This window comes from Trichoderma gamsii (genome assembly GCF_001481775.2).
Source record: "Trichoderma gamsii strain T6085 chromosome Unknown Scaffold_61.2, whole genome shotgun sequence".
Lineage (NCBI taxonomy): Eukaryota > Fungi > Ascomycota > Sordariomycetes > Hypocreales > Hypocreaceae > Trichoderma > Trichoderma gamsii.
The window spans coordinates 15,657-41,837 of NW_020171398.1; the positions used below are offsets into that span (position 1 = coordinate 15,657).

Consider the following 26,181-nt stretch of genomic DNA (forward strand, 5'->3'; position numbering starts at 1 on the left):
AAACAGTATTGAAAAAGTTTAATTTTGTACTAGAATAATAATAGCACAGCACCTACAGAGGACATAATCATGGATACATGTATAGTCTTCTTTTTGAAGCTGATATAGTTGCTAGAAGCTGCAGGCCCCAAGTGACATTATTCACTCCTCTTCTCTATACAGTCCTGATACCTTTCACCGTGCGTCTCAATTCTTTGCTTCCAACGCCTCAGGGTCTTCTCCAGTCCCAAAGTCGGACCAATTTTGAACAGCCCCCTCAATAGCAGGCACCCACGAAGCTCTGTTTCGCGTAAAAATCTCCGCCTCTGGCACAAACGACTTCACCAAGTCGCCATCGTCAACACAGCCAATCTTGATCGCCATCTTTCCTGGGAATCCAGTTGAAGTCCTGTACAACAGGCTTCCACATTCTCCACAGCAGTGGTTGGACATGAAGTTGCCGCTTTCCACGACAAATCCCCAGGTCTTGAGTTCCCCCTTGACAACCTTTAACGTGTCCGTGGACATGATGAAGTTGAGCGAGAATGGAGCAGCGCCTGTGAGCTTGGGCTCGTCCGCGCAGTGGCATCGGAATTTTAGTTCGGGCTCGCCTGAGTAGGTGATGACGTTGGCGCCACAGAGGCAGGAGGATTGTGTCATGTTGAAGTTTTGAGACTGCAGTTGTGTTGACTTTGCTATTTGTTTGGTCGATTGGCTTCTTGACTGATAAAGATGTGATGAACTTGTTCGATTCCTTGACAATCCTGATGCTTGATTGACAGCTTTATATAAACATGTCAAACATCAAAGCTCAATATCATGTACATGTCTTGAAGCGATACCATCTTTTCGAAACTTGCTATGCTGGTTACTTCATTGGGAAAGAATGGCCTAATTAGGCAATTTCTTCCAAATTAGGAAACCAGAAGACATCGGTTCAACACAACTAGATGACTTCTGAGCCTCATATATGAGAATTCAGAGCTGAATAATTCCTAGATCATATATATACGGAATTTATTATACTAACTCCGGTTATTTGTATGTTTTGCTGACACAAACGATGGGCTCTCCGTTAGCTGTACTTCTAAACTCCGTATGAGGAAAATACCTAGTTCTAGACTATGCTGAATCTCTATAAATAATTCAAAATGTATTGCTTTTAATATCGCTCAACAACAAACGAGCTCTGTCACCGGACCAATCAAGGCTGAGTTCACATACATATCGTGTGTAGACGCTAGTATAACTTTGGGGAATTCCGAAACCGACGTTGTCCTGACAGACATCCCGTCACAACCACGCATCAACAACTATAAATAAAAATAGGCCCAAAAGAAAAACATACAACAGCCGGTGTTCGCTAATGGTCATCCACTTAACTACTAATCTAGCAGACGGAGTGGTATGACACAACCCCCCTCCCGTTCTTACAAGTACGTGATTTGTGCCCCCATTGCTGTTGGTAGTACCCTGCAGGTGCATATGCACATGCACTCCTCTGTCTTCAATCTACCTGTACCTTGGGTACATAATCTACAGGATCCTATGGTCGAGACCTAAGAATTTGATTATAGGATTCAACGTGACCAACTGCGTGCAGACAACTAAACAATATTCAGCCTAGATTTTTTTGCACAGCCTTCTTTTAGTTGAGGCAAGGCACTCCATACAGCCTTACATGCTCCAATGAGGGCGACGCGAAATGATGGACCCCCCCAAATATAACGACATATTTCAGTTTGCTTATGCTGTTGGTTGAAGGTATTACATTACGTGTTCTAGCAGGTGAGAAGGGAAATGCCTCTGAGATGTGAGATGATTGTCTAATAAATATCAAGGTCGTCAAACAACCATCAAGACAAACAAACAATCAAGTGGAAGAATTGTGTTCCAAGCTGTGATCCCATCTCCATCTCCATCTCCATCTCCATCCCGCCCACGATGAACACCTCTGCCTTGCTCCAAGCGGCGTTGCTTTTCAACCCGTGGTTCGGCTTCGCCTCGGCCTCGGCCAGCTGCAGCAGCGATGGCTTCTCCAACCCCGTCATCGGCCCCTCGACCGGCGGTGGCTCGACTTGCATTTCTGGCGACGTCGCGATATCCATCAACACCGCCGGCACCAAGCTGCTCTACGAGGCACCTACAGATGCAAGGGCCGTCACGGGGTCCCTCGTCGAGCTGCTCCAGTCGGACCCGTCGTGGATTTCCGACGTCGTCGCGGGGGGCCCCAGCGTCATATCCGGCCGCCATCACATCTTCGTCAAGCTCTGCCTGCCCAAGGACGCTGCCCGGCTGGCCAAGGTCAAGACGGTGCAGCTGCTGACCCACGGCGCCACGCTCGACCACAGTTACTGGGACATTGCGCCGGGCTACAGCTACGTCGACGCCGCCTCTGCAGCAGGCTACGCGACGCTCTCCTACGACCAGCTGGGCGTGGGCCTGTCCGACCACCCGGACCCCATCCAGGCCGTGCAGGCAACTTCGCAGGTCGCCGTCACGCACGAGCTGGTTCGTCTGCTGCGGGAGGCCAAGCTCGGCGGCCACCGCTTCGACACGGTCGTGGGCGTCGGCCACAGCGCAGGCAGCACGCTGACCCAGGGCATCACCACGCAGCACCCAGAGGACCTGGACGCCGTCATCCTGTCCGGCACCAGCGCCAGCGCGGCCTCGGTGGCCCTGACCGTCGCGGCCTTCAACCTGGTCAACGCAAACTCAGACCCGGCGCCGCAGTTCAGAGGCTTGCCCGCGGGCTTCCTGACGCAGCAGTCGGCGGCCGGCATCCAGTTTGCCTTTTACCGGTACCCAAACTACGACGAGCACGTCTTCGAGAAACAGGTCGCCAGCAAGTCAACGAACACGCTGGGAGTCCTACTCACGCTGGGGGGCATCGTTGCGCCGTCGACAAACTTCACCGGGCCGGTTCTGCTCGTCAACGGCCAGCACGATCTCGTCTTCTGCGGCGGCAACTGTCTCGTCCCAACGGATCAGAATGCCTTGACCATGTCGACGTTCTATCCGGCGGCGGCCAAGGGAAGCCAGACGTATATCGCGGAGGGTGCTGGGCATGCTATTGCCGCCCATAAGAGTGGGCCGGATAGCTTCAACAAGATGATTCGATTCTTGCAAGCAAACAGGCTGTGATTAGTGTGGCCAGTAACGTTTTTGAGTTAAAAATGATAATTGTTTATACATGTCAAATCACTATGGCCTAATTGATTTATTCACATCTCACATCTATATCAACTTTGACTGCTACTGAACTGCATATAAAGAGTTTCCTACTCTCAGCTTTAACGCTTGCGAATGACTAGACAGTGCACATAGTGACTAGCACATACCTACATCTTCGCCTTTGAAACAACGTTGAACAGCTCGCCGCCCTTCTCCATCCGAACCAAATTCTCCAACCAAATCTTATACGCCCGCGCCACCGTCTGCTGCGTAACAGAGCTGATATGCGGCGATATAAAAACATTAGGCAGTCCCCATAACTCACTATCCTCAGGCAGAGGCTCAGGATCAGTAACATCAAGAGCCGCAGCGAGAAGCCCACCATTGGCAGCGCCCTTCTTCAGCGAAGCAATGAGCGCATTTTGATCGATGATCTGGCCGCGGGCAACATTGACAAGAATAGCCGGGTTCTTAGCATTGACCAGTCTAAGCTCTTCTTCACCAATCAAGTGTTTCGTAGATGCCGTCAGCGGAAGAGAGAGAACCACAATGTCTAGGTCATGAGAGAGAAAGCTATGCAGCTCCTCCTTGGACTGTCCGTGGAAATAAGCGCTTGGAATCGTGCCGTCTAGATCGCCGGCGCCAGCCTCACACCAGTTTTGATCCTTGCGGTCTTCCGCAGTAAGTCGTGGACGAGAGTTGTAGACAATGACATCCATGCCGAAAGCTTTTGTCAAGCGAGCCACTATATTTCGCCGCGTGAGAAATGTCAAGCCATATATGCAAATATGAAAGGAAGGATAATTCTAACCTTGTCGTCCAATGGATCCATAGCCAACAATACCAATCTTCTTCCCGTCTAGAGCAAACGGAGGCGGAGCCGGCACAGGACTACCCCAACTCTTCGCATTCTGCAGCTCCTTGAACTGAAACAGTCGACGACTCAGTCCCAGAATGGAGCCAAGAACCCACTCCGCAACAGCAATGCTGGGCCCGCCGGTAGAAGTCGTGATTGTAATGTTTGGATCTTTAAACGCCGGCTTATGAGCAACATGGTCAGTCCCGGCGACATTAAAGTGAATGTAGCGAAGATTAGGAGCGTCAGCGGGATCAGGCACGACTCCCATAGTCATCAACGCAGTAACCTCGCGCAAGATCTCTACAACAGCACAAATTTTAGAATAAGGTTAGAAAAGAGTTGATTGTCGAGTTTAAACAAGGGATGTAAGGGGTTGTAGTCTTGGAGACGAACCAGGCGGGATGTGCATATCCTGCTTGTAAAAAGCCTCGGTGGGCTTAACAGCATGATGCAAATACGTGATTTTCCAGTCTGGAAATACAGCCTGGAGCCGCTGCAGAAAGGGTTCTGGCTTGGGAAAAGGAAGAGTCAATAACAAGTGTTTCGCCATGGTCAGTCAAGTATATCAAGCAAGATGCTGGTATCTACAGATTTAATTGAAGCACATGTAAATCTGCGCGCAACTATTTACAAGGTCCCAAAAGCAAACAGCCAAGCATGGTTATAGTTATACCCATCTCTTCTCAATGAGTTGTATACTGCTATACCACCCATTGAGTCTATTGGCTACCCAAAACCTCTTGCAATTTGTAAGCAGCCATGAGCGGTTAGCTGCGAGAAAGCCTTAGTGAGCTTCCTCCTCACTTATAAATCTAATCAAGCAACGTGTTGAGTAATCAGACGTCCTAAATACCGAATGAAAGAACATGGCTACTTAGAAATAGGCATAGCAACTTGTTTTTTTGCGTAGGTATACCTCGGCGCCTCAGTAGCTGAACCACTCTAGCCACGGGAATAACGGTTCATTGCAAAAGTGACAAGACTCGTTCTAGTAAGCCCTAGCTTTGAATCCGGAATTCAACTGTCAGTTTTGGGAAATCTAGATCTGTTGAATAACTCATCTCGGCTCTAGTTTTTCCTTTTCAATGACCCTTGCAAAGTTCCGACGGCTAACTTCTGCCGAAGCGACATCGATATGCATGCAAGATAGAACGAGACGGTCAATGCGAGAGCTGTTAATTAGTAATCATGCCATATCTAAATGATATAAATATCAACAAAATATGAACTCGTCACCAAGGTTGCCTACCAGACTGCTATGGTAATTGTCACTAGCTGGCCTTCAGCCTTTAGCTTCTGGCTTGGACTTGTGGCACTGACTCCACTTGACATTAGACATACAAGAATTCATTTCATGTGAAAAGAAGGAAGAAAGGTGGGGGATTTGACCAATTGTGGAAAAGAAAAGTCTTTTGTCTTTCATCTTTTTTTTTTTTTAATTCATTGCGTCCTGAAACTCCGATGCTCGCTCAACTTGGGAGTCCAAGTACCAAGCATCTGGTATCTTATATCTCTAAAGACAGAAAATTCTTGACATCGTAACCAAGAGCAGCATTCCTTCGTCTTTTAATCCTTTTCAGCCCTTCATTGCGCTACTGCCAATCCGTGAGTTCTACTCATCGTCGTCGAGTTTTTGCAGCTTGCCCATGTCTCTCTTTGTGCCAGCCTCTCCGATGAGCTTGATGCGGTCAATGCGCACAGCATCCGCTTCGCCGTCTCCTTGCTGAACAAAGATGGTGAGGGTGTTTGTCTTCTGGAACTTGACGAATCGTAGGCTGATGCTTGCCGTGGATTCTGAGTTCCAATGCTCAGGCTCTAGTGTAATGGATTGTGTGGGCTCAGCGTCCTCTGCCTCTCCAAAATCCATGTTGCTCGTCCTGTTGATGAAAATCCCAATCGTCACGGGCCTTGACACATCAGTGCTGCCTTCGGGAATCACGGAAGTGATCTAATTCTCGGAGTCAGCCAAGACAATAGTCCAACTAGTCATTTAGATTAAAAGTACTTACCTGTAATGTGTGGAGTTTGATTGTTGATTGGAAGGGGATAAAGAGCAAGAGCTGGTCGTCGGATCCGCTCTGTACCCAGTCTGTAGAGGTGGATTTACCCAAGCCCAGGGCACTCGGCTTTGAGCTCTCGAAGAGGACCTTTACAGGGCCCGCGTTATCATCTGCGTTAAGCAGCTCACAGCCTCTGAGTTCCACCTGGTCCGTGACATCGCCGTAGCCTTTGGGGATCTCAGCACCCTTCCAGGCCTCGGAAGGGCCACCTTCGCCTCCCATGCCCTCAACCAGATGTTCCAGCTCTGAGACTATCTTTCCTATGACATTCCTGAGCTCGGCTGAGTTTGCGCCTTGTACGGTGTGCATAAGCTTGCCCTTGCGGAACAAGATAAACGTGGGCAGCACTGTGATTCCATATTCCTGCACCAGGTCTTGACATGTATCATTGTCGACCTTGGCAAAGACAAGAAGTCTGGGTCGACCTATTTGGGAGGCTAAGGCCTGGTACAAAGGTTCGATTTGTCGGCAGCTTTCGTCATCATTAGAGTAGACTAAGAGAGAGAGAGGCAAGAGTCAGCACATATGAAGTTGAAGAGGATGGGATTACATCCAGCCGACCGAGACATGGCGGGGAGTATGTCATGGTGGGGGAGGCTCACACTTGACAATGACAATGGGCGAGCTATTCAGCAGTTCGTCGAGCTGCGCCTTGGAAGAGACGTCTTCTACAGCGTCTGCCATCGTTGCGTTGTTGCCAATCGGGACAGCTGTGATTGATGAGGGCGTCAGTTGGATTCGAAGATGTGTAATGGACGAGGATGCCTGCGCCATGTCGGCTGCTAGTGCTGGGGACTTGGTGGGGAGCTTATTAGGGACCAGGCGCTTAAGAGGCGGGGCTAAGCCTATCTGGGCAGCACTGAATCTGCCATGACTTGCAGCAGCTTCATATCATAGAAGATACAGGATGAGGAAATTGAAGACTTTCGTTAAATTGCCCTTGATTCATGTGAGATGATAGTAGATATGAGTGCATCATTTGGAAAATAACATGAGCCGGAAGTCACTGGGTAGATAGCAGCACACTTTATGGCTAATAGACTATCTGCCCAATTCAACGCTACTACAGCATGCGTGAATAAGTCTGGGCAATTAACACCACACCACACTGCTTCCATCTCTCTGTTACCACTACGCAGCTTCATAGGACCGATTCCCGCCTCTTGCACAGACTAATCAAAAAGCCAGATGATCAGGCTATTGTCCCCAATATCGCATTGTCAACAGGATGAAGCAAGGTTAAATGAATGGCAGTGGATTGCAGCTATTGGCAATATGGATAATACAGCCAATAGCCTAATAGCGGCCAGGGCTCTCTCTTATACATACGCGCCGCCTCACCTTTGCTCCTCGGTCGCCAGAGACTGCTGACCGGTCAAAGCTCAGCTGCTGCAACAAGATGGCGTACCCGTACCCTGCAGAGCTGTATGACAGTGATTTAAATATAGCACACCCCGTGTTCTCGTTGCTGCCAGGCCTCTTTTTTCGCCGCCACCTGGCACTACTCTTTACTGCCATCCTGCTCCAGCTGGCCATCTCTGTCATCATAAAAAATGGCATTTTCCGAAGGTAAACAAACCCCCCCCCCCAAAAAAAAACCAAAGGCAATCCATTCACCTGCTTTGTTTTTGCCTTGTCCCATGAAACTTGCGAAACCCGAGATCCGGCCCTTGAGCGTGGGAAATGCAGCACTGAGTACGGCAAAGGCTGACTGCTACCACAAGTTCCAACATTGAAACCCGAATCGCGCTTCTCGCAAGGGAGAGACCAATGGCGAAAACGAACCCAACTTCACTCGATGGTCGGAGTCAAAAGCTGTCAAAGCCGGCGTGGAAACCCAAAGAGCAGCCGGGGCCAAGTCTGAGACCAGCCTCGCCTCCAAAGCACAATCCATGGCGCCAACGCCAGGCTTCCATTGTGTCCGACCAGGAAAGACCTGTGAAACCTCTAGAACTGAAGGCCGAGGAGTTTCCAGTACTGAACAATCCCGAGAAAGGGGACAAGGCGGAGGAAGAGGACAAGGAGAACAAGGAAGACCAGCAAGCAAAGCAGGGCAAGCAGGACAAGCAGGACAAGCAGGACAAGCAGGACAAGCAGGAACAGACTGCCGAAACCACTTCTAGCGAACAGCCGAATCCGCCTGAGCCTGGCGACGCATCATCCAAAGCAAGTTCCACCACCAATGAGACACAGTCTGAGGGCGCCAGATCACCTCTCTCTCGGTTAAGCACACCGACGAGGTTAATCTTGGAAGAAGCCGCAGACCAAGCAGCCCAGATGTAAGCATCACGTCTGTATTGTCTAGTTCATGAGAATCCAAAAGGGCTCCTTTGGCTTATCAAATTGAAATCTAGCCTTTGGAGGCATCCAATAGGGTCAAATGTCTATGTGTATGCAGAGAGAAGCATATTTCAGCTGCATCGAGATATTCTCACGCGGCACTCGGGATGGTTTCGCCAAAAACTTCCCCCGCCAAACGAGGTATGTGAGGAAAAGAAGTGATCCAAGAAACAAGACTACAAGGCTAATCAATGCTTAATACAGGATGGGTCCCCAGTCGAGATGCATTTGCCCCATGCCGTCGGAGCAGTGCAGCCTTGCCTTTACTTCATATACACCAAGAGTGCGTATCTCGTCTAGTACTGTCTTTTGTTGGAGGATTGCAACAACTAATTCTGAGGTGCTCTCATAGATATCAACATCTGCGAGAGAGATCCAGTCCAGCCGCTCAACTTTCTACATGTTCCGAGATGTGTTCTGGCCTACTGCGCTGCCGTAAACTTTCAGATCCCTAGCATGGCAGTACGCATCCTAGCCATCCTTGAAGAAACGGCAAGGCATCTCACGAGCTATCTAAGTGTCCACTATATCTACAGCGATATGGATTTCAAAACCAGCAAATCTGTCATGGTTTATTTTGTAAATTCCGTCGATATTCTATATTCGGAGCCACTATTTGAGCTCATGAAGCCTATCCGACATGCTCTTGCTGGTATCTTGGATGCGTTACTGCCTTATATGCTCCGACAGCCGTCATTTCCCGAGATAATGAATCTGCCTTTGTGGAAAAGATGGTCAGCTGCCATCGCGGCCGATCAGATCGAGTATCGGACGGCACTTGGTTGTTTCCGATCGCCAGAAGAATCTATTTTACCGAGCGAGGCTGAGCTGGAAGCTCTCTTCGGCCGCATATTGGGACAGTATCACAGAGATCAGGAAGACAGAGAGAACATGGGGAGCTCCTGTGATGGAGATTCTAATAAAGGGGAGTCTGGAGATGTCGAAGAAGATTCGCGAAACTCACGAAACCGAAGCCCAAGGAAGAAGAAAAGGAATAAGGCTATAATACCAGAATTTATCCAAGAAGAACCAGCGTTGGAGTGCCAGTCGCCAAGTATTGCCGGCAGCACAGACAGCGAGACAAGCACATGGAATTCGCTCGGGACTGACGGCTTCAAGGCAAGACGAAGAGGCAATTCAGCTAGCAGCTCTCTTGCTACTCATGACTTTGCATACGCCAAGAGCAGCTCTAGCGCCGGAGAAAGGTCATACAGGAGAAATAAGGAGCGGAGGCCTCGCAGCTAGAGCACGATTGATTTTACGAGATATGTTGGATGAAACGATTTTTAGATTGGCAAGATGTCGGATAACTTGTCTTGGGCTTTGAAAACCGCATACGGGATGGAACTGTTAGACTGCATCTTTTCTTTTTCTTCTCCTCTTTCTTCTTTTCTTTTTCAGGATGTACAATATTAGGGTAGCTGGAACAGAACGTACCTCTATAAAGAGGGATGTCGGCAATATTAACCACCTTCAAGAGCTAGGCAGCTTTTGTTATATAGCATTTTATTCATCACGACTTACAAGAAGAGCCTCAGAAATTCAAGCTGTCAAGACTGGATACCACAACGTACAAATCCATTTCTAGCTAAAACCCAAACTTTGATTCTACCAACTTATACAGGCTAATAATGTCGTCTTGTATCGCACTGGATCTGCGTGCCTACACGGCAAGGACACAAATAAACGCTCACACAACACATTGAATTCATAGCTTCATCTCCATCTTCGCCCATACCCATGCCATCTCTACTTCTCTCCGCCCAGCACAAAACGCTCGCATCACCTTCTCCCAGGCACAGCCATCGCAAAGCCACCGTCCCTCCGCCCCCACATTCCAACAAACCACTAATTCCCTGTTTTGGCCCAATGACGTCGGCAAACCGTGGCTCAACTTCTTTGTTGCTTCTTCCCGCGCTCCAAAGAGCGCCTTGTCCGCCAGCCCCATTGGTAGACTAGAAGCTTCACGTCCGGTGCCTGGTGCTAGACTAAAAGCTCACCTATTTATGCTTCCTTTCAGCTCATCCCCCCCTCCACTCTTTTTTTCTCCCCCTCTGTTCCCAGTACCTGATCGTCGGTGGTTGGCTTCACAGCTCGTCTGACTTTTGACCTTCACGTGCATTTTTGCATTATTGACTTGGGCGCGTCTTGCAGCTCACGGGACTGGCTCTTCTGAAAGACGTCACACTACCTGCATTCCTAGTAGGCTTAGCAGCAGCCCCTCTTCGGGTTTCACAAACACCAACCTCTCAAATCGGGTCGTTTCCATCGCTCATCCAGTTTTTCATTCATTCTCGTCCAAGCAATCGCGCATCTTTTCATCGTCGCATACGATTTGCGCATCTGTCTATTTCTCTTCTTCCTCTTCTTACTCACTCGCCCACTTCGTCATCATGGGTAAGATAAGACTCTCATCCTCTCGCCTCACTCACTCGCTCGCTTCAAACCCTCTTCCCAGCCACCAGTATCCCAACCTCACTCAGCTAACCCTCATTCTCATCTCCAGGTCGCAGCGACGTCAAGAAGCGCCTCTATCTGAGCAACCCCGAGGTCGACGTCATCATCAGACGCTCCCACCGCCATCGCCACCACCACTCCTCCCACACGCACAGATCGCGAACGCCATCCCCTCCTCCCGCGGAATACATCTCCGTGCCTCGTCCCGTCATCCAGCTCCCTCCTCCGCCTCTTCCTCTTCTGCCGCCGCCTCCTCCTTCCACGCTGCCACCCGCGCCGCTGCCGCCTCCGCCCGTGTTTGAGCTCCCGCCCTTGCGCCGCCCGTCGCCGCAGCCGGAATTCATCGAGGTCATCGCCGTCAGCGAGGACGAGAAGCAGGAGAAGAAGAAAAAGAAGAAGAAGAAGAAGAAGGTCAAGAGCCGATCTTCCAGCTCCAGCTCCAGCTCCAGCTCCTCCAGCCGGTCTCGCAGCCGCAGCCACCACCGCCACCGCGACGATGAGCTGGATCGCTACCACCACGACTACGACCGGGATGTCGAGGAGACCCGCGATAGAGAAGTCTACGTCGAGAGGGAGCGATACATCCCCTACCCCGTGCCGGTTCCCGTCCCCACGGATCCTTACAAGACGTACCGTTACGTCGACGCTCCGCGCAGCCGCAGTCCCAGACGACGTGCGCCATCTCTGTCTCCTTCGCCGCCACCTCAGCGCTATGCCGACGAGGAGAGGGAGCACGACTATATTCGTATAAGGGATCGCGAGTATCGTTACGATTAGAGAGATTCTCTTTTGGGGTCGGCGAATGGCATCTTTTCTCTCATTCGCATGAGCTGAGTTTTGGATATGCGGGAGTGACTACTTGGATAGGATTAATTGTCACGAATGCTTGGATGATTTTTTTTGTTTTTTGAATGCTGGAGTTGTATCGAGAATAACGCTGTCACGACACTTTTTAACGCCAAATCTTATACCTTATAACGAACGTGCTTCAACGTACTCAAATTATGTAGCTGTTCTGTTCATCATAGTTTTATATAAATTCATTATCATTATTCCAGAGAAGATTTATCCAGCACCCCAATCCTGTCATCCAATACTCCACTGTAGCGTGGGCTACTTCTGCTATTGATACTACATGTACTGCTGCTGCTACTGCTGCTACTGCTATTCTTATATGTGTTCAGCGGTTGTGTATTTTGATAGTGGACTGGCTGTCTTGTTGCGCTACAGCTGGGGTGCTGGATAACTTCTCCATAATTCTAGTCCTCGAAAAGCTCTTAGAAACCTGAATGCTAGACAAATTTCTCTGGAATATCCAAGTCATATGAAGCACCTTTGATTTCCCGCACAAGCTCGCCAATCCTGATTCCCCCTCATGAGACTGACAATAAGCCACGTCAGTACTTGTAAAAAGAATTCCTCCGTCTACGTGACACCGGTACAATTTCGACAGGTTCATCAACCTCAACCACATTCCGCCTATCTCGGCGCCGATATCGAGCTCGGCGGTACGTAGCAGGTACCTCGTCGCTGGAACGGCCCATCGAGTCATAATCGACGACAGGTTCAACTGGCCTGGATCTTCCAGCCCCCGAAAGTGACGATTTCCCATACCCCGAAGACCGTTTGCGTCCGCCGAAAAGCCAGTCAGTTGCGTTGCCCAGCTCATCCATCCAGTACATGGCTCCCAGGATCAAAATCAATGTCACCGGCAACGCAATAGCCCAGTATAGCCACTGGTCAAAGTCCATGTTTCGGATATCGTTGGTGTTCATGCCAAAGATGCTCGATATCGCGCTCAGTGGAAGGAATATGATAGTGACCAGAGTGAATGCGTAGATGGCATTTTCCTGTCTGTCCTTGGTCCATTCCATCTTATAAGTGGTTTCACGCTCTAGATCTTCGGCGTATTCGGTATTTCGTCGAAATTCATACTCTCGCTGCTCGACAAGATTTGCGCAATCCGCAAGAAAAAGGCTTCGAAACCCGCCTGAGTCCGTGGCAGAGAGCTTGGAGGCGGCATCAAGGTCAGTCAAGAATTGAGCTTGGTCGTAGACGCCTGGCTCAATAGTTCGGTCTTCGGTGACCCCATAGTGTCGATGTCCAGGAACAAAACCCCTTGGCCTTGCATGCTCGGATCGGTCCCCAGTTTCCCAGTCTCTCAATCTCCTCATGTGTGTCGGCATTTCCTCTCCGTATCGTACCATAAAATTACCGTCCGTAATGCTGGTTTTGTTTCTAAGCATGGCGATGATACTTCGTTGCCTTGCCAGATTCCGTTTGATAGCAGTCATTTCCTGTTTCACCAAATCGAGACGATGCTGGTACGTCCGGTCGGAATGTTTTGTTGTGATGTCGGTATCCTAACATCACCAGTCAGCCGGGGAAACATGTACCTAACGGACTACGTGCCGCACCAGAGAATTTAGATAGAGTGAATATGTGTCGCAGATATTGTCGTATTTCCCAACATCGTCTTGCAAGAGATTCAGCGTGATGAGTGACATTATTTCTGTTGGCAGCATCACGGCTTTTTCCAGCAGATTTTGGCTAGAAATGCTCTGAATCATTTTCTGCATCCCGTCTTTCATCAGAGATCTGGCTCTTGTCATATGATTGAACCAATCGACCGTATGACTGCTGTATATCAAGCCGAAAACGATATGAAGCCATGCAGTCACAAGCTCACGAGGCAATTCGATAGCTGCCCGATCCTCTTTTCCTGCAAACGACATGATACTTTGAAAAGATTGAATGTCTCGCGTCAACTGCCACAAAGCATTTTTGACCTCTGTAAGGGGAGTTGAAATTGCATCTTTGCCTCCATCTAGTTCTGGCATCTATTCCAGTCAAATTTGTGTTAGTCACGGTCTCCTTATCATATTCATGACGTCGAGAGAATCTGGCCTTGCCTTCATCAGCTTGTTAAGAGCCCCCCAATATTTGCCCGTTGTAGGGCCATGGAACGTCAGGGGGAAGAAGAGTTGGAATAACATGTCTGCCATATTGAAGACGTCGATTCTTTCCTCGTATAAGCGGCGGAGAGTATCGTTTGCCTTCTCATCGACGCGCGGTGCTAGGTTCGTGAGATATTCGTTCACCCCGTTTCTGGCCATGAGTCCACATTGTTTATATCCTCTCTGTGCCGAGTAGGACGTTTGCTCTGTAAGAAATTTCTCAGCTGCTGATAACTGCTCGTGAAGCTCTGCAAGAATGGTGTCGCTAGACGATTCTGCACTTTTTGGCAAGAGCGTGAAAACATGTAGGTATTCTGGCAGATCCTCTGCTTGCTCAGGGCGCTTTGTGGGTGCTGTCTTGGCTGAAGTATTTGGTTTTAGAAATACTCGTGGTGATTCGGGGGTATCTCTGACAATCAGTTAGCATTTTTAAAACAGACCAGTCCTCTCTTAGTACGGGTGCTAGGAGGTGCCATACGCCATCTTTAGCCTCAGCTTCACGTCGCCCTGTCGCCCCTCAGCCAGTTTTAACACTTTCTCCCAATTTTTTGCCGACAGTAGGCGATCCTTGTGCCAAAACTCCAGACAACGGGGCCAGAAAGCACGAAAGTGCGCAATGAAGGTCTTGGCGGACGTTAGCTATTTCAGGTATCATCCAATGCGAAAGTTGCACTTACAAACCACGTAGGGCATTCCTTTGTCGTTAACGACCACATCACTGCTCCTCCATATGATACGAGAATCTTGCCCGATGCGCCCGCTTGTCTCGGCTCAGTATTTAACTTCAAACATGCTCCTTGTAAATCTGATTGCTCCCTTGTACTGCATGTAATAAGGACACCTAATTCATGTTTCTTAATAAAAGAAAATGCAGAGAGGCTATAGGGACTACTCACTGTTTTCAACAATTAAACACCACATTTGAGAGATGTGAAAACAATCCCCTCGTTGAACTTGCCCAAGCTGACAGACAGCCTGCTGGAAGTCTCGCTCTTTTCCGCTTCGCGAATATTGGGATTGAAGCAAAGTCTTCTCTCTCTCTTTATTAGTCGAAGTACATATAGGAGGTGGGAGGAATGTATTCTATACCTGATCTGGAAACAGTGCCGGATTCGAAGTTTGCAAAGACTCCGAATATTGATGCAGAGAGAAATACGGGATGCAGATCCAGTTAACCGCATGCGAGTTTTCAGATGGCCTTTTACCAGCAGCCTGTATTGGAACCTGGATACACTTGGGCTCCATATAGCCCACCTTTGCGCCTTGGGGATTGTATCGAGTCTTAACACACTGCCGCTTCACTTCGGCTCGCAGATTAGCCACGACAGCTCTTTCAGCATCCGGAAAATGGACATGACGCGACACCTCGACCTAGAGAAATCAAAAATTAGCTTGAAACCAACCATATAATTTTGAGCTGTAATACCCAGAAAGCGTCAAAATTCATCACGTCCTGACGAACATGTCTGTAAAAAGGTAAGCTAAGAATTCATCGTATAAGTGATTTATTTGCTTGATCAAAACTTACAACCATCGAAATAAAGGCTGCTTTTGGCCCTTGGGGTCGTACAGGATCGTCAAATTCACATCATGTTGAGCTCCTAGTTCCGCAGTCCCTGTGTATGTAGACGAATATATCCCAGGGGCAGTCAAAATGTTAGAAAGCGGGCGATCAGGTTTCTGTATAGATTCACCCTCGGTTGTCGGTGTCTCCACATCTGACAGCTCTGTGTCCTTGGACGGCTCCTCTGTCGGGAGTGTAAACTGGAAATCGTCAAATGTATCGATGTCTTCAAAAACAGGGCTCATGGGTCGATAGATGCGATAGTCCTCCATTCCAGCATCTTCATATACAATCGGGTTGATTCTGATTCGATCCCTGTCAATACTGGGAGGACGAGGCTCGTCGGCCCTGTCAGAAGTCTGGGGATTGAGCCATCTCGATCTACTATGCGCCTTGAAACGCCGGTCGCGACGGTCACTCTCACCATCGCTCTCACCGTCTGACGAAGCTGCATAGGGAACAGCAGTGGGAGGATTTTCAATAATGACTCTCTCTGCCGAGGGCGCAGGCCCCGAGTTTTCTCTTCTCAGGCTTCGTTGGCGCTGGTACTGAGGAACGTGATCCGATCTTGCATCTACACGTCGGCGAGTCATTGGCACGTCAGACCTAGACGCTTCATCTGCATCATCGTCCTGTTCCTGACCCTGACGGCCGCGATAATCGCCGCCTCTTGCGGACGCTGCCTCCCGTGACTGCGACTCACCGACGCTGCCATCAAGGCGGCGACGCCACGGCTCAGCATTTGGGTCGAAATGCCGTATATGAGGCTGCTATATCATCCATCCAGTAAGCTAAGAATTCCAATCTGACACTGTACGGCTGCACGAGAGATGACACCAACCGAATGGCCTTCGGAGCCTCCAGGCGGAGGGCGTTCGCGGCGCCTCTTGGGCTCGTTGTGCGCCATGTAAGTAATTTAGTGGACAAACTTTCACTAATTCAGGAACATGGAGCGAGAGTTTTGGCTAGTGGACGCTGCACTGGATGTCACGTAAAGTAGAAATTGAGAATTGAGATGTCGCGGCAGAAAGCACAAAGCACAAAGCACAGGAAGGGTGAGGCTCCAGCCTCGCTAATTTTTCATGGCTCACGATGGGTTGACTTTTGATTTTCTCACCTGCAGCTGAGTGAGGCTGAGGCTGATCGGCAATCCTGCAAGAAAGGCGGTCGGCAACACATGACCAGCACCTGCCCACTGCTGCTGCTAATGCTGCAGCTGCACAGCCAATGACTTGCAATCCCGGAGCTAGTAAAATCCATCGTTCAGGATGCTAGGATTTCTGCTCAGCGCGTTTCTTCTGCTCTTGGATATCCATAGACAATACTTTAGTACCTGCCATCTATTTGCTTCTTGTCATCAATCTCTTTTCTTTCTCGAGTGGGAGAAGGAGAAAGCAAAAAAGGGCCCCAAGCACAGGCCACCGGTTGGCACTAAACACATGAAAAGTATCACCGGCATCTGCTGATCAATCTTGTGCGACCAATGTTGCTGTGTGACATGCCTTTTAGGTCTCCAAGTAGATCAAAAGAGGCAGCGAGAGAGCACGAGACCCAGTTCTCAACGGTAGTGCTCCCTTGTTTGGTACTTAAGGCGCGTACATGCATGACATTTGAAGCTTAAAACAGCTGCTGCTTTAGATTCGCTACTTACCTAATGCACTGGAGGCTATTTGCCATAAACTCTTTGCGCCACTAGCTTTACTACTCGTATGCTTTACCCACCGACTCTATGCTGGGACGGAGTAGATACTTGGAGTATCCAAGTCATTGTTTACTGGTAGTATCTTGGCTAACGTCTTGAACGCCCCAACGATGGACACCAAGACAGTTGATTCCAGGCATGTCAAAGCTTCCGTCTATTATTATCGCCTTGTGCAACCACCACGTCGTACAAGTCTATACCGCAATATCATATTGCTGCATACAAGTGCTAGTAGGAGCATGTCCCGCAGCTACAGCCCACACCATCTGATAGAACGGCTCAGCTGCAAGAGGTTTAAGGCGGGCGTCTTTGCTCCGAGCGCGCGAGATCATTGGCCATCGTCGACCAGCAGCGACGAGCAGGCTAGTCATCTGTTCCCCACCGTTCCCCTACTTTTAATTTACGAAAGGCGACGTGCAGCAGCCCAGATGCAGGGGCTGGCAGCCGGGATGGTCCTTGAATTGAATTGAATTGCCGCTGGCTCCAGTCGTTGGACGAGCGCGTCAGCCGCCATGCCCTGCAGAGGGCTATTTGCACGGAGATTGCTGGCGCAATGCAGGAGAGGCTCGAGGCTCGAGGCTCCGGCCAGTCATTTGAGCCGCAGAGCGCAGGACGTTCGCCTAGCCGCCAAACCAGCCGGGCCCCGCGCTGTTCCTGGCAGGCTGTTGGCAGCGGCGTAAATGAAGAGATATGCGGAGTGGCTGCTCCGCGCTTCAGGGGCGACTTCACCCGCCTCAGGTACCCGGTGCTGAAGTGCGCAGCGCCCGTTGACGATGCGTCACTCCAAATCCAAATCCAGGGCAGAGCGAACCGTCCACGTGGGCTAGCCGTGTCTGTAATTCAGAGCAGCGAGAGCACCTGAGCATGTGGCCCGGACGGAGAATGTAGGCGAAGCTTCCGAGGGGCCCGAGCAAGCGGCACGGTCTCGATCCAGCCGGGCAGACGCCAGCTTTGCTTCTCCAGTGCTAGGAACAGGTAGGCGAGCCAGAGTGGAGGTCATATTAGGACATTCCAGAGGCAAAGTTGTGGGACAGGCTCAGCGGTGCCAGTAAAATCGATGCTGCCAAGCTTACAGCACGATAAGAGATGAGATGAGCGAGCAAGCGCAGCGACGTGGCAACGCCTAGAGGATGGGTTAAGGGAAAAAAGGTTTTTTTTTCCTGCTCCCCATGGATCCATCTCAGCACCCAATATGACATGTGGCATCGTAGACCACGCAGCAGGTTTTCATTCCTTGACAACTCACTCATCCTCATTGACAGCGCCGCCGGTGGCACGAGAGCGCCCGTCAGACCAGGCTCTGATCTTCTCTCTGCTGGACAGACTCGAGGTTAAAGAATTGAAATTTCGGCCACGCTTTCTCTCGTCTGTCCGAGCCCACAGGCCTCGGTTGACAACTCTCCACACCAGCTTTGCAATTAATTCCATTTCTTATCTTTTGTTTTCGTATTGGGGCTGATCACCGAGGACACTCATACGTGCATCTAATTAGCGATCCGCGGCGCCATCACCTCATTGTCCAATGTTAGAACGACCCCTCGCAAAGAACAAAAGAAGACTTTTTCAAAGGAAAAAGGGCGACCAAAGAAACAGAAAATACAAAGAAACCCCTAACAAGTACCCAATTGCCAATCCCTCTGACCTCATAACGGAGCACCATTTTTTTAGTACTGCTACCTACTCTATTTGCATCTCCGTCTTCCCCTCCCCTGGTGCCTGAGGACCTGGTCTCAGCGCTCTCGACCAGTATTTTCGTCTCTCTTCGCCTCCACATTTGGCTCATGAAAAAGGCCCCGTCACGGTACTTAGACGTGCATGCAGCGCGGATCAAGGGTGAAGCGAAGCAGGCATTCCCAACTCGGCCTGGTTGAGCTCAGACAGCCGCCCCTGCACCTGAAATTGGCCCTCAGTCCCCATTATCTGCCGTTGGGCGCTGGCACGAGCTCAGCGTCGCAGTCGCAGCACAGCATACAGCATACAGTACAGGAACCTGCTGCGGTGCGACTAGTGCAGTGTCGCTATTTTCAACCACAGCAATACCTTACCGACCTAGATACTACACAAAACACTCTGGACGAGGCGAGGCCCCCCCCAGCCTCGACATTGACGCCGCTGGCATTTGCATTGGCGGCTCTTTGTCGTCTGACACTCGATCTGGCGGACAGACGCCCGACGATCCGCCCGTCCGCTGCCTGAACCCTCCCGACTCGAATCGCCAGCAGCCCAGCTGGTGTCCAATATCCGCGCCCATGTCGACGTCGCCGACGAGCTCGTTGTTTGCGGGCAGAGCGCCTGTCAAGACCAGGTGAGCAGCAGAATCAATATCCAAGGACCAGACAAGCGAACCGGGCCCCTGGCTCGCTAGTCGGGGAGAGCCCCGAAGCCGTTGTCTGTGCTTCTTCGCTAGCCCACCTTCTCAGCCTTCATTCAACCTCCAGCCCGTGATTAGCACTTTAGCACTGCACGTTGGAACCGCCCTCGCAGACTGCTGGGCAATGCCTCTTTGTTGCTTGGCTGTCTTCAGGCCGTCTGGGAGAGCTAGTGCCGCCAGAAGCAGGCCGCTAATCATGCCGCCGAGAGCACAGCGCGCCGTCTGCCACTGTGGTTCTGCACTCACTTACTGCTTTCATCTCACCTTTCCCCTGACCCCTACCTCCACGGTGAATCGCGGCTGGGCCTGGTGCAAGGTTGCCCCGTCCATGAATGTGGCCCCGGTTTCACGTTGCCGCTCATCAGACCGTCCTTGTTGCGATTTCCCACTACTGCCACCACAAGACCTCGAAACCACCCTTCTTCTGCAGGTGCTGCTGTCGTGCATCTGTTTGCCTGCTTCGTTGTTTGGCGATTTTCCCTTTTTTTTTTCTTTTCCTTTTCGCTGATGCCCGTCTCCGACACGACTTACAGATCCTCACGTCCCTCCATACCGAGCCCGCTCTCGACGCCGAGCTATACAGCTTCCTCGCTGGCGAGCAGCGCGAGTCCTTCTTGGCCCGGTGCCGCTACGAGTCAGAAACGCCCGCCGCCCATTGACACGCGATCTCGTGGTAATACAACGCCGTCTTCTGCTGGGCATACTACGTTCTTCTCAGACTCCTCTAACCCCTCCAGCCCGGAAGAGGAGAGCCCAAGGTGCGTCACCAACGATACGACCGCCCAGTGTCGAATCCTTTGTCTACCCCGTGCCCATCCCTAGTACATTTGGAAAAGACCAAAGACAGACAGGAGAATAAAAGCGGGAAAGACGAAGGAGAGGAAAAAAAAAAAAGAGACGTCCCTTACCATCAATGATGTGTTGACACGTTCCTAACACGCGCCGTATTAATAGACCAGATCCCTTCATTGCCCCGAATGATACCGGAAACGGCCACCAACCAGTGAACCCGAAGCCCGTTGAAGGCTCGTCGACCAAGCCCCCGACTTCACCAATGGCTAGCCCGACGACACATGCCGCGCCTGGCGGTCCTACGGCGGGCTTGCCTCGCAATTCCTCCATCGATAGTGCCATCTCCGCCATCTCATCCAGCACACAGGCGAATAATCCTACTGCTGCCCAGGCAAAGTCGGAAGAAATTGCAAAGCTAATACAGACCGCCGGGAGTCCCGAGGCCGTGATTCAGTATCTTCTCAAAGAGAAGCAGTCCCAGGCACAACAAAACAGTCAGCTATGGCGCTTAGTGGACAAGCAGAGAGCCATGATTCTAGGCCTGAACAAGGACCTGGAAGCTGCGCTTAAAGATAAAGATAAATACCGGAAAAAGTTAAAAGAGGTAATGGCAAATCCCTTGGTATTGAAGCCAGCAGGTAGTCAGGACGATGAAAAGCATTTGAGTGCGCACAACGACGCACTGCAGCTGCGCCAGGAAGTCGAATCCCCGAAAGAAGCCGTGCTTCCATTCCCCAGCTCTCCCAAGCTAGACTCAAGGAGCCGGCTGGACTCGCCGGTCGACATGACTATGGCTCCCTACCCCATCACTCCTCCAGCAGACCGAACACACACAACTCCATCCGCAGTCGCCGAGCTTTTGAATCCATCGGAGGAAATGCCCAAGGCCCAGGAATTTGCCTTGGACCATTTCGATGTGGAAGCAGAAGAAGAGGCCGCCGAAAAGGCACGCCAGGAGAAGAACAAGATGCATTTGAAAGAGATCCCATTCGACGCTTCACTGCCACCGTCACGGAGCCTACCCAGTCATCCGCCCAAGAACCCGCCGCCAAAACCTCCCGCCGCCGCCATCAACGCACCTCCAATTGTAACCGTCATGGGACCCACGCCACAACCAGACGAGGGTATTGGCAAATTCCCCTCGCCTCCACGGAAGGCTCCTCCAGCGCCGCTGCAGCTTAGACAAGAGATACGACGTCAGCTAGATTCTCCCACCATTGAAGACTCCGATTCCGAGTATGAGGATATTTCAGAGGTGGATGAAATTGTTCCCGAGAAGCGTGGCAGGCGACGAACACGCGAGGAAGATGAACGTCAGCGCGAAACCGTAGCTGTCACTGAGACAGAGGTGCGGAGCGTATCCAAAATGGGCAATTCTGGAGCGGGAGACTCGCCCATATCCCCAACCACTGTGCCTCACAATTTGCATCCTGAGATGCAAACCACGTCACTAGATGCGGTTCTCACCGGGAACAGGCCGAGGGAACTAACTGCTCCTGTCCTCAGCCCTGGTTTGCCCGTTAGTCCCAGGCCATTTGGCAACCCCAAGATGGCGCTCGGAAACCCTCCAATGTCACCCAGGGGAATGCCTTTGTCACCGCGGCCTCCCCGACAGCCGATCCCTATGCCTCCGGGTACGCCTTTGGTAGTGCCACCCACTGCGTCAATGAGCGACGGAAATCCGCTGAAGAGGGCAATGGAGGCGGATCCAAGGGGGCTGGGAAGCCCAGTGGAACGAACAATGATTTTCAAGGGCTTGGTTACTGACGAATACCCTGATCTACTGCTGTCGCCAAATGCGCTACCCTCTGTTGACGTTAGAGTTGCATCGTCTCGCATGAAACCCTCTAGGGCAAGTCTCTTGTCATTGACTCAGCTTGAAGAAGATCCTGTGTTCACGCTTGCTATTCTTTCGCGGGCTGATGGAGGTGAGCTTTGGCGAGTAGAGAAAGACTCTATATCTTTGGCGAAGCTGGACCAGCGGTTAAGGGCGTGTCCTGCGTTTACGGCAAAGTCTCCGGACAGGTCTTTGTTTACTGGACATGCACCCGCAAAAATTGACGCGCGGCGAATTGTGTTGGAAAAATACCTGGATGAGCTTTTGAACACTCCCTTTGACACCGCTACTGCCATAGAGCTTTGCAAATACCTCTCAACCAATACTCTTCCACCCAATGCTGATGAGACTGGACATACTTTCAAGCCCAAGGACGACAATTCATCGATCAGATCCGATGGACGACCCACTCGCAATGGCTATCTTACGAAGAAAGGCAAGAATTTTGGTGGCTGGAAGTCGCGCTTCTTTGTCCTCAACGGGCCTTACTTGAAATACTATGAGACTCCTGGCGGTGCTCATCTCGGCACTATCAAGCTTCAGAATGCTCAGATTGGCAAGCAATCTCAGAATCAACCTCAGAATGCCGATGCCAACGCTCCGACAAACCACAACAATGATGAGGAGCTGGATAGTCAATATCGCCATGCCTTTTTAATCCTTGAGCCCAAGAAGAAGGACTCCAGCAACCACGTCAAGCATGTCCTGTGCGCAGAAAACGACCGAGAGAGAGACATCTGGGTGGAAACCTTACTGCAGTGGATCGACTACCGAGATCCCGAGGAGGATCAGCCTGCCGCCAGACCACCTATCCATGACCGCCAGACGTCTGCAGAACAGGCCAATGGCAACAAGTCCAGGAAAGGGAGCAAGTCGACTACACACCAGACTTCTGGCTCAGACACGCTGATTGGAGTGAGATATGACTCGACCCATGCTGGTGATGCCCCTCAGGGCGCTCCCGGAGGCCGTCCAAAGACGTCTGGGGGCCAGGGCGATCATCATACTAACCTGGAGTCTCACTCGAAACTCATTTCTGGACCAAAGGACCCTCAAGTGATTTCAGATGCTTCCATGTGGGGTAGCAAAATTGGCCTGCAGGCGCCGCCCCCAGCGCCTGGCCCGTCGCACGATGAGAAGAAGGCGAGGAAACGGAGTTTCTTTGGCTTTGGGCCCAAGTCGCGCACTTCTTCTGATGGACAAGAGTCATTGTTTGGAGGCAGCGAAGGTGGCTCCGGAGCCACTCCGCCACAAAACGGCTACCACGGACCGGTACGCCAAGTCTTTGGTGCGCCTTTGGCAGAGGCCGTTCGGTTCAACCCACCGGCAGACATTGACGTTCCTCTTCCATCTGTTGTTTATCGCTGCATTCAATACCTGGAAGCTCAAAACGCAATTTTCGAGGAGGGCATTTTCCGACTTAGTGGTTCGAATGTCGTCATCAAACAGCTTCGAGAACGGTTCAATACCGAAGGCGATATCAACTTGGTAACTGACGAGACTTACTATGATATTCACGCTGTGGCGTCTCTCTTGAAGCTGTATCTGCGAGAGCTTCCTACTAGCATACTTACTCGAGATCTTCATTTAGAATTCATGTCAGTTACGACGGAGATTACTGACAAGAACGAAAAGATGGCGGTTCTCAATGAGCTTTCACAACGCTTACCCAAGGCCAACGCAACATTGCTGAAATACCTTATTGCATTCTTGATTAGAATCATAAACAACTCGGATATAAACAAGATGACAGTGCGAAACGTGGGCATCGTCTTTTCGCCGACACTCAACATTCCTGCACCTGTCTTCGCCACGTTTCTTCAAAACTACGAGGCCATTTTCGGAGTCGACCCTGAAGAGTACGAGCTACCTTCTCCTACTTCTGATTCTGGAAGCCACAGTCGCTCAAATTCAACGCCGCGCTTTGACCCACCGCCGGGTCGCCCGTCGACGTCCGGAAGTGGATCTCCCCGCCATCAGGCCTGGCCGGAACCCATCCGAGACCCGACCAGGTCAACGCCAACACCTCCTCTATTGATGAACATGAGCGCAGCCCGTGGGTCTCCCACTCCATCTGGAACATCTCGCCATAGTTATGAGCCTTCCTACCTCCTTCACCAGAGCCCCAGAGCAGTATCCCAACCATTACACGATACCGGTTCTGGTGCAGATGGTCACGCTTCTCAACCACAGCACAGAGGTGCCCCGGCGTACGAACGATCGCTTCTCCCTGTAACCGTGGAAGAACAGAACGGGAATCTGGCGGCATACGACCAGGCGGCACGGCGTCGAGAGAGTATGATCATGATGGGCGGCCAGCAGCATCAACAACAAGGATCCAAGAGTCGCTTGCGGGAAGAAGCGCATTTCTAATAAAATATTAATATCACTTACTAATTAAAGTTTTAAAAGGGTTAAACTTTTCTTGGACTGTTATTATTACTACCTTATTGTTATTTCTTACTATTTCTTTTCCGCATGCGGGACATACATACCCTTTCGTTCAATCATAGCGATGATACCATGTCGACTTATTTTCAGCTTCAACTATATTCTCTCAGTATTGGGCGCTGTCACACACTTATACTGTGGCAAATGTTTAAAATCGGAAATGGCAAGCATTAGCTAGAACTGTTTCTGTTCTTCCCTTCATTTCTCTCTTTGCTTCTCTCATTACGAGGCATTTTTTCTTTTGGCTTTGCTCTTTAGAAATACAACGAAAACCAGCGTTATTTAACGGTCAAGTGGACGACATGAGAGTGTTTTTTTCTTCTTCATCTTTTGCGTTTTTCCATTTCTCTTTCTATTTTGACCACATTTTGCCTTTTATTCTCAGCTATATAATTGGCTGAAATGTGTACATACGTATGCTGTAATTTAATGTTATGGACATCAGGATTTACGCATGACTTGAGAGTTCTTTGAGTTTTTATTTTTCATCGTTTTCCCAACTTAAGAGTTCAAGTCATTGGAGTTGTGCTGATTTATTTTATTGGGTGGAAGACAAGTGATGCGTTATATCACTTGCTATCGTATTTCTTTTTCTTCAGGGAGAAGAGAAGGAAGGGCTATGTTTGCCCATTTGGAGTTGGAAGAGATTGCATTATTAGTTAGAGCTACATAATATACGTATGGCTACTATTACTGCATATTACGTATTTGTCTTTTATTTTTGTTTCCGCAGTGACCATTGTACCAAAGGAAGGTCCCTCGTTGGCTATGAGTTGACTGGACTGAAAATCCGGTAGAGGCTCGCGAGCAGAATGAAGACCGCTCACGCCTTCTAGGTACGTATTTTTATTTCTATATTTAGTTCAACCAAGTCGTTCCCCAATTTTCCTTTTGTTTTCTTTCTTCTTAAGGCATTGTCGATTCATCGTCTTACATGCATGAAGCCCCGTGCGTGCCTGCAGGAGAAAGGGACAAGTAGAGAATTTGTTCTCCAAGACATGTTCCATGGTTGAACAAGGAGGTTAACTCACATATCAAAACACTTGGAAAAGTAGAGATGCATGGGAAACTCTAGCTCTCTTATTCCACGCCTGCTACATCTTGGTGCGTATAGAGAAGCTTGTTAGATTAAACCCGCCGCTGGCAATGCTCAATGCTCTCCAAGCAGAGCCAACTTTACCTTTGATTGTGAAATTAAATCATTATACGAATGAGCCAATCAACACGACAACACGCAACGTCAGCCACGATTTAGGATGCCGGATAACGTAGGCGACACGTTTGAATGACTTCCAGAAAATAACTCTAATAACCCAAACAGGGATTAACACGATCGGCCGTAATCGGGTGTAGAGCTTCTAGACTGTCGGATCTTGGAAAACAGGCGCGGCCGGCTGTGTCGGGGGCTTGTCAGTTCGAGGCCCCCAGAGTGGACGCGCGGGATTTGATCAGAGGGACGAAAGCCGGTCGACTGATCATGCGAGTGCGGTTTGTGGAGAATGAGTCCGCGGACTTGGGCCTCTGCGTTACTGCCATCGGCTTACACCGTAACTGGCGTGTGACTTGCTCGATGATGTCGATGTTGACAATGGATAGTATCACACTACTATCAAAACTTCCGAGGTATCCAGTTAGTTA

The 26,181-nt window shown here is 50.3% G+C and overlaps 8 protein-coding genes across 8 annotated transcripts; 4 read left to right on the top strand and 4 right to left on the bottom strand.

Annotated features, from left to right (window-relative positions):
- Window positions 1-186: 186 nt before the first annotated feature.
- TGAM01_v210349 (hypothetical protein) lies at window positions 187-639 on the bottom strand (the record flags this gene model as incomplete). Its single annotated transcript, XM_018807313.1, has 1 exon — window positions 187-639. The coding sequence occupies one exon, from the start codon at window positions 637-639 to the stop codon at window positions 187-189; it is 453 nt and encodes a 150-aa protein (XP_018659479.1).
- Window positions 640-1,923: 1,284 nt separating this feature from the next.
- On the top strand, window positions 1,924-3,123 carry TGAM01_v210350 (hypothetical protein; the record flags this gene model as incomplete). Its single annotated transcript, XM_018807312.1, has 1 exon — window positions 1,924-3,123. The coding sequence occupies one exon, from the start codon at window positions 1,924-1,926 to the stop codon at window positions 3,121-3,123; it is 1,200 nt and encodes a 399-aa protein (XP_018659478.1).
- Window positions 3,124-3,320: 197 nt separating this feature from the next.
- Window positions 3,321-4,562, bottom strand: TGAM01_v210351 (2-hydroxyacid dehydrogenase; the record flags this gene model as incomplete). Its single annotated transcript, XM_018807311.1, has 3 exons — window positions 3,321-3,898; window positions 3,965-4,312; window positions 4,406-4,562. The coding sequence occupies 3 exons, from the start codon at window positions 4,560-4,562 to the stop codon at window positions 3,321-3,323; spliced, it is 1,083 nt and encodes a 360-aa protein (XP_018659477.1).
- A 1,062-nt stretch (window positions 4,563-5,624) lies between these two features.
- Window positions 5,625-6,846, bottom strand: TGAM01_v210352 (hypothetical protein; the record flags this gene model as incomplete). Its single annotated transcript, XM_018807310.2, has 3 exons — window positions 5,625-5,960; window positions 6,022-6,566; window positions 6,675-6,846. 3 exons carry the CDS (start codon window positions 6,844-6,846, stop codon window positions 5,625-5,627), a joined length of 1,053 nt encoding a protein of 350 aa, XP_018659476.2.
- Window positions 6,847-7,471: 625 nt separating this feature from the next.
- TGAM01_v210353 (hypothetical protein) lies at window positions 7,472-9,657 on the top strand (the record flags this gene model as incomplete). Its single annotated transcript, XM_024550774.1, has 5 exons — window positions 7,472-7,641; window positions 7,797-8,351; window positions 8,427-8,553; window positions 8,617-8,695; window positions 8,765-9,657. The coding sequence occupies 5 exons, from the start codon at window positions 7,472-7,474 to the stop codon at window positions 9,655-9,657; spliced, it is 1,824 nt and encodes a 607-aa protein (XP_024404471.1).
- Window positions 9,658-10,805: 1,148 nt separating this feature from the next.
- Window positions 10,806-11,646, top strand: TGAM01_v210355 (hypothetical protein; the record flags this gene model as incomplete). Its single annotated transcript, XM_018807308.1, has 2 exons — window positions 10,806-10,809; window positions 10,919-11,646. 2 exons carry the CDS (start codon window positions 10,806-10,808, stop codon window positions 11,644-11,646), a joined length of 732 nt encoding a protein of 243 aa, XP_018659474.1.
- Window positions 11,647-12,266: 620 nt separating this feature from the next.
- Window positions 12,267-16,297, bottom strand: TGAM01_v210354 (hypothetical protein; the record flags this gene model as incomplete). The annotated part of the gene is made up of 8 exons (XM_024550775.1): window positions 12,267-13,232; window positions 13,287-13,709; window positions 13,761-14,235; window positions 14,305-14,465; window positions 14,916-15,197; window positions 15,253-15,292; window positions 15,355-16,160; window positions 16,208-16,297. 8 exons carry the CDS (start codon window positions 16,295-16,297, stop codon window positions 12,267-12,269), a joined length of 3,243 nt encoding a protein of 1,080 aa, XP_024404472.1.
- A 3,673-nt stretch (window positions 16,298-19,970) lies between these two features.
- On the top strand, window positions 19,971-24,465 carry TGAM01_v210356 (RalA-binding protein 1; the record flags this gene model as incomplete). Its single annotated transcript, XM_018807305.2, has 2 exons — window positions 19,971-20,221; window positions 20,418-24,465. The coding sequence occupies 2 exons, from the start codon at window positions 19,971-19,973 to the stop codon at window positions 24,463-24,465; spliced, it is 4,299 nt and encodes a 1,432-aa protein (XP_018659471.2).
- Window positions 24,466-26,181: the final 1,716 nt, after the last annotated feature.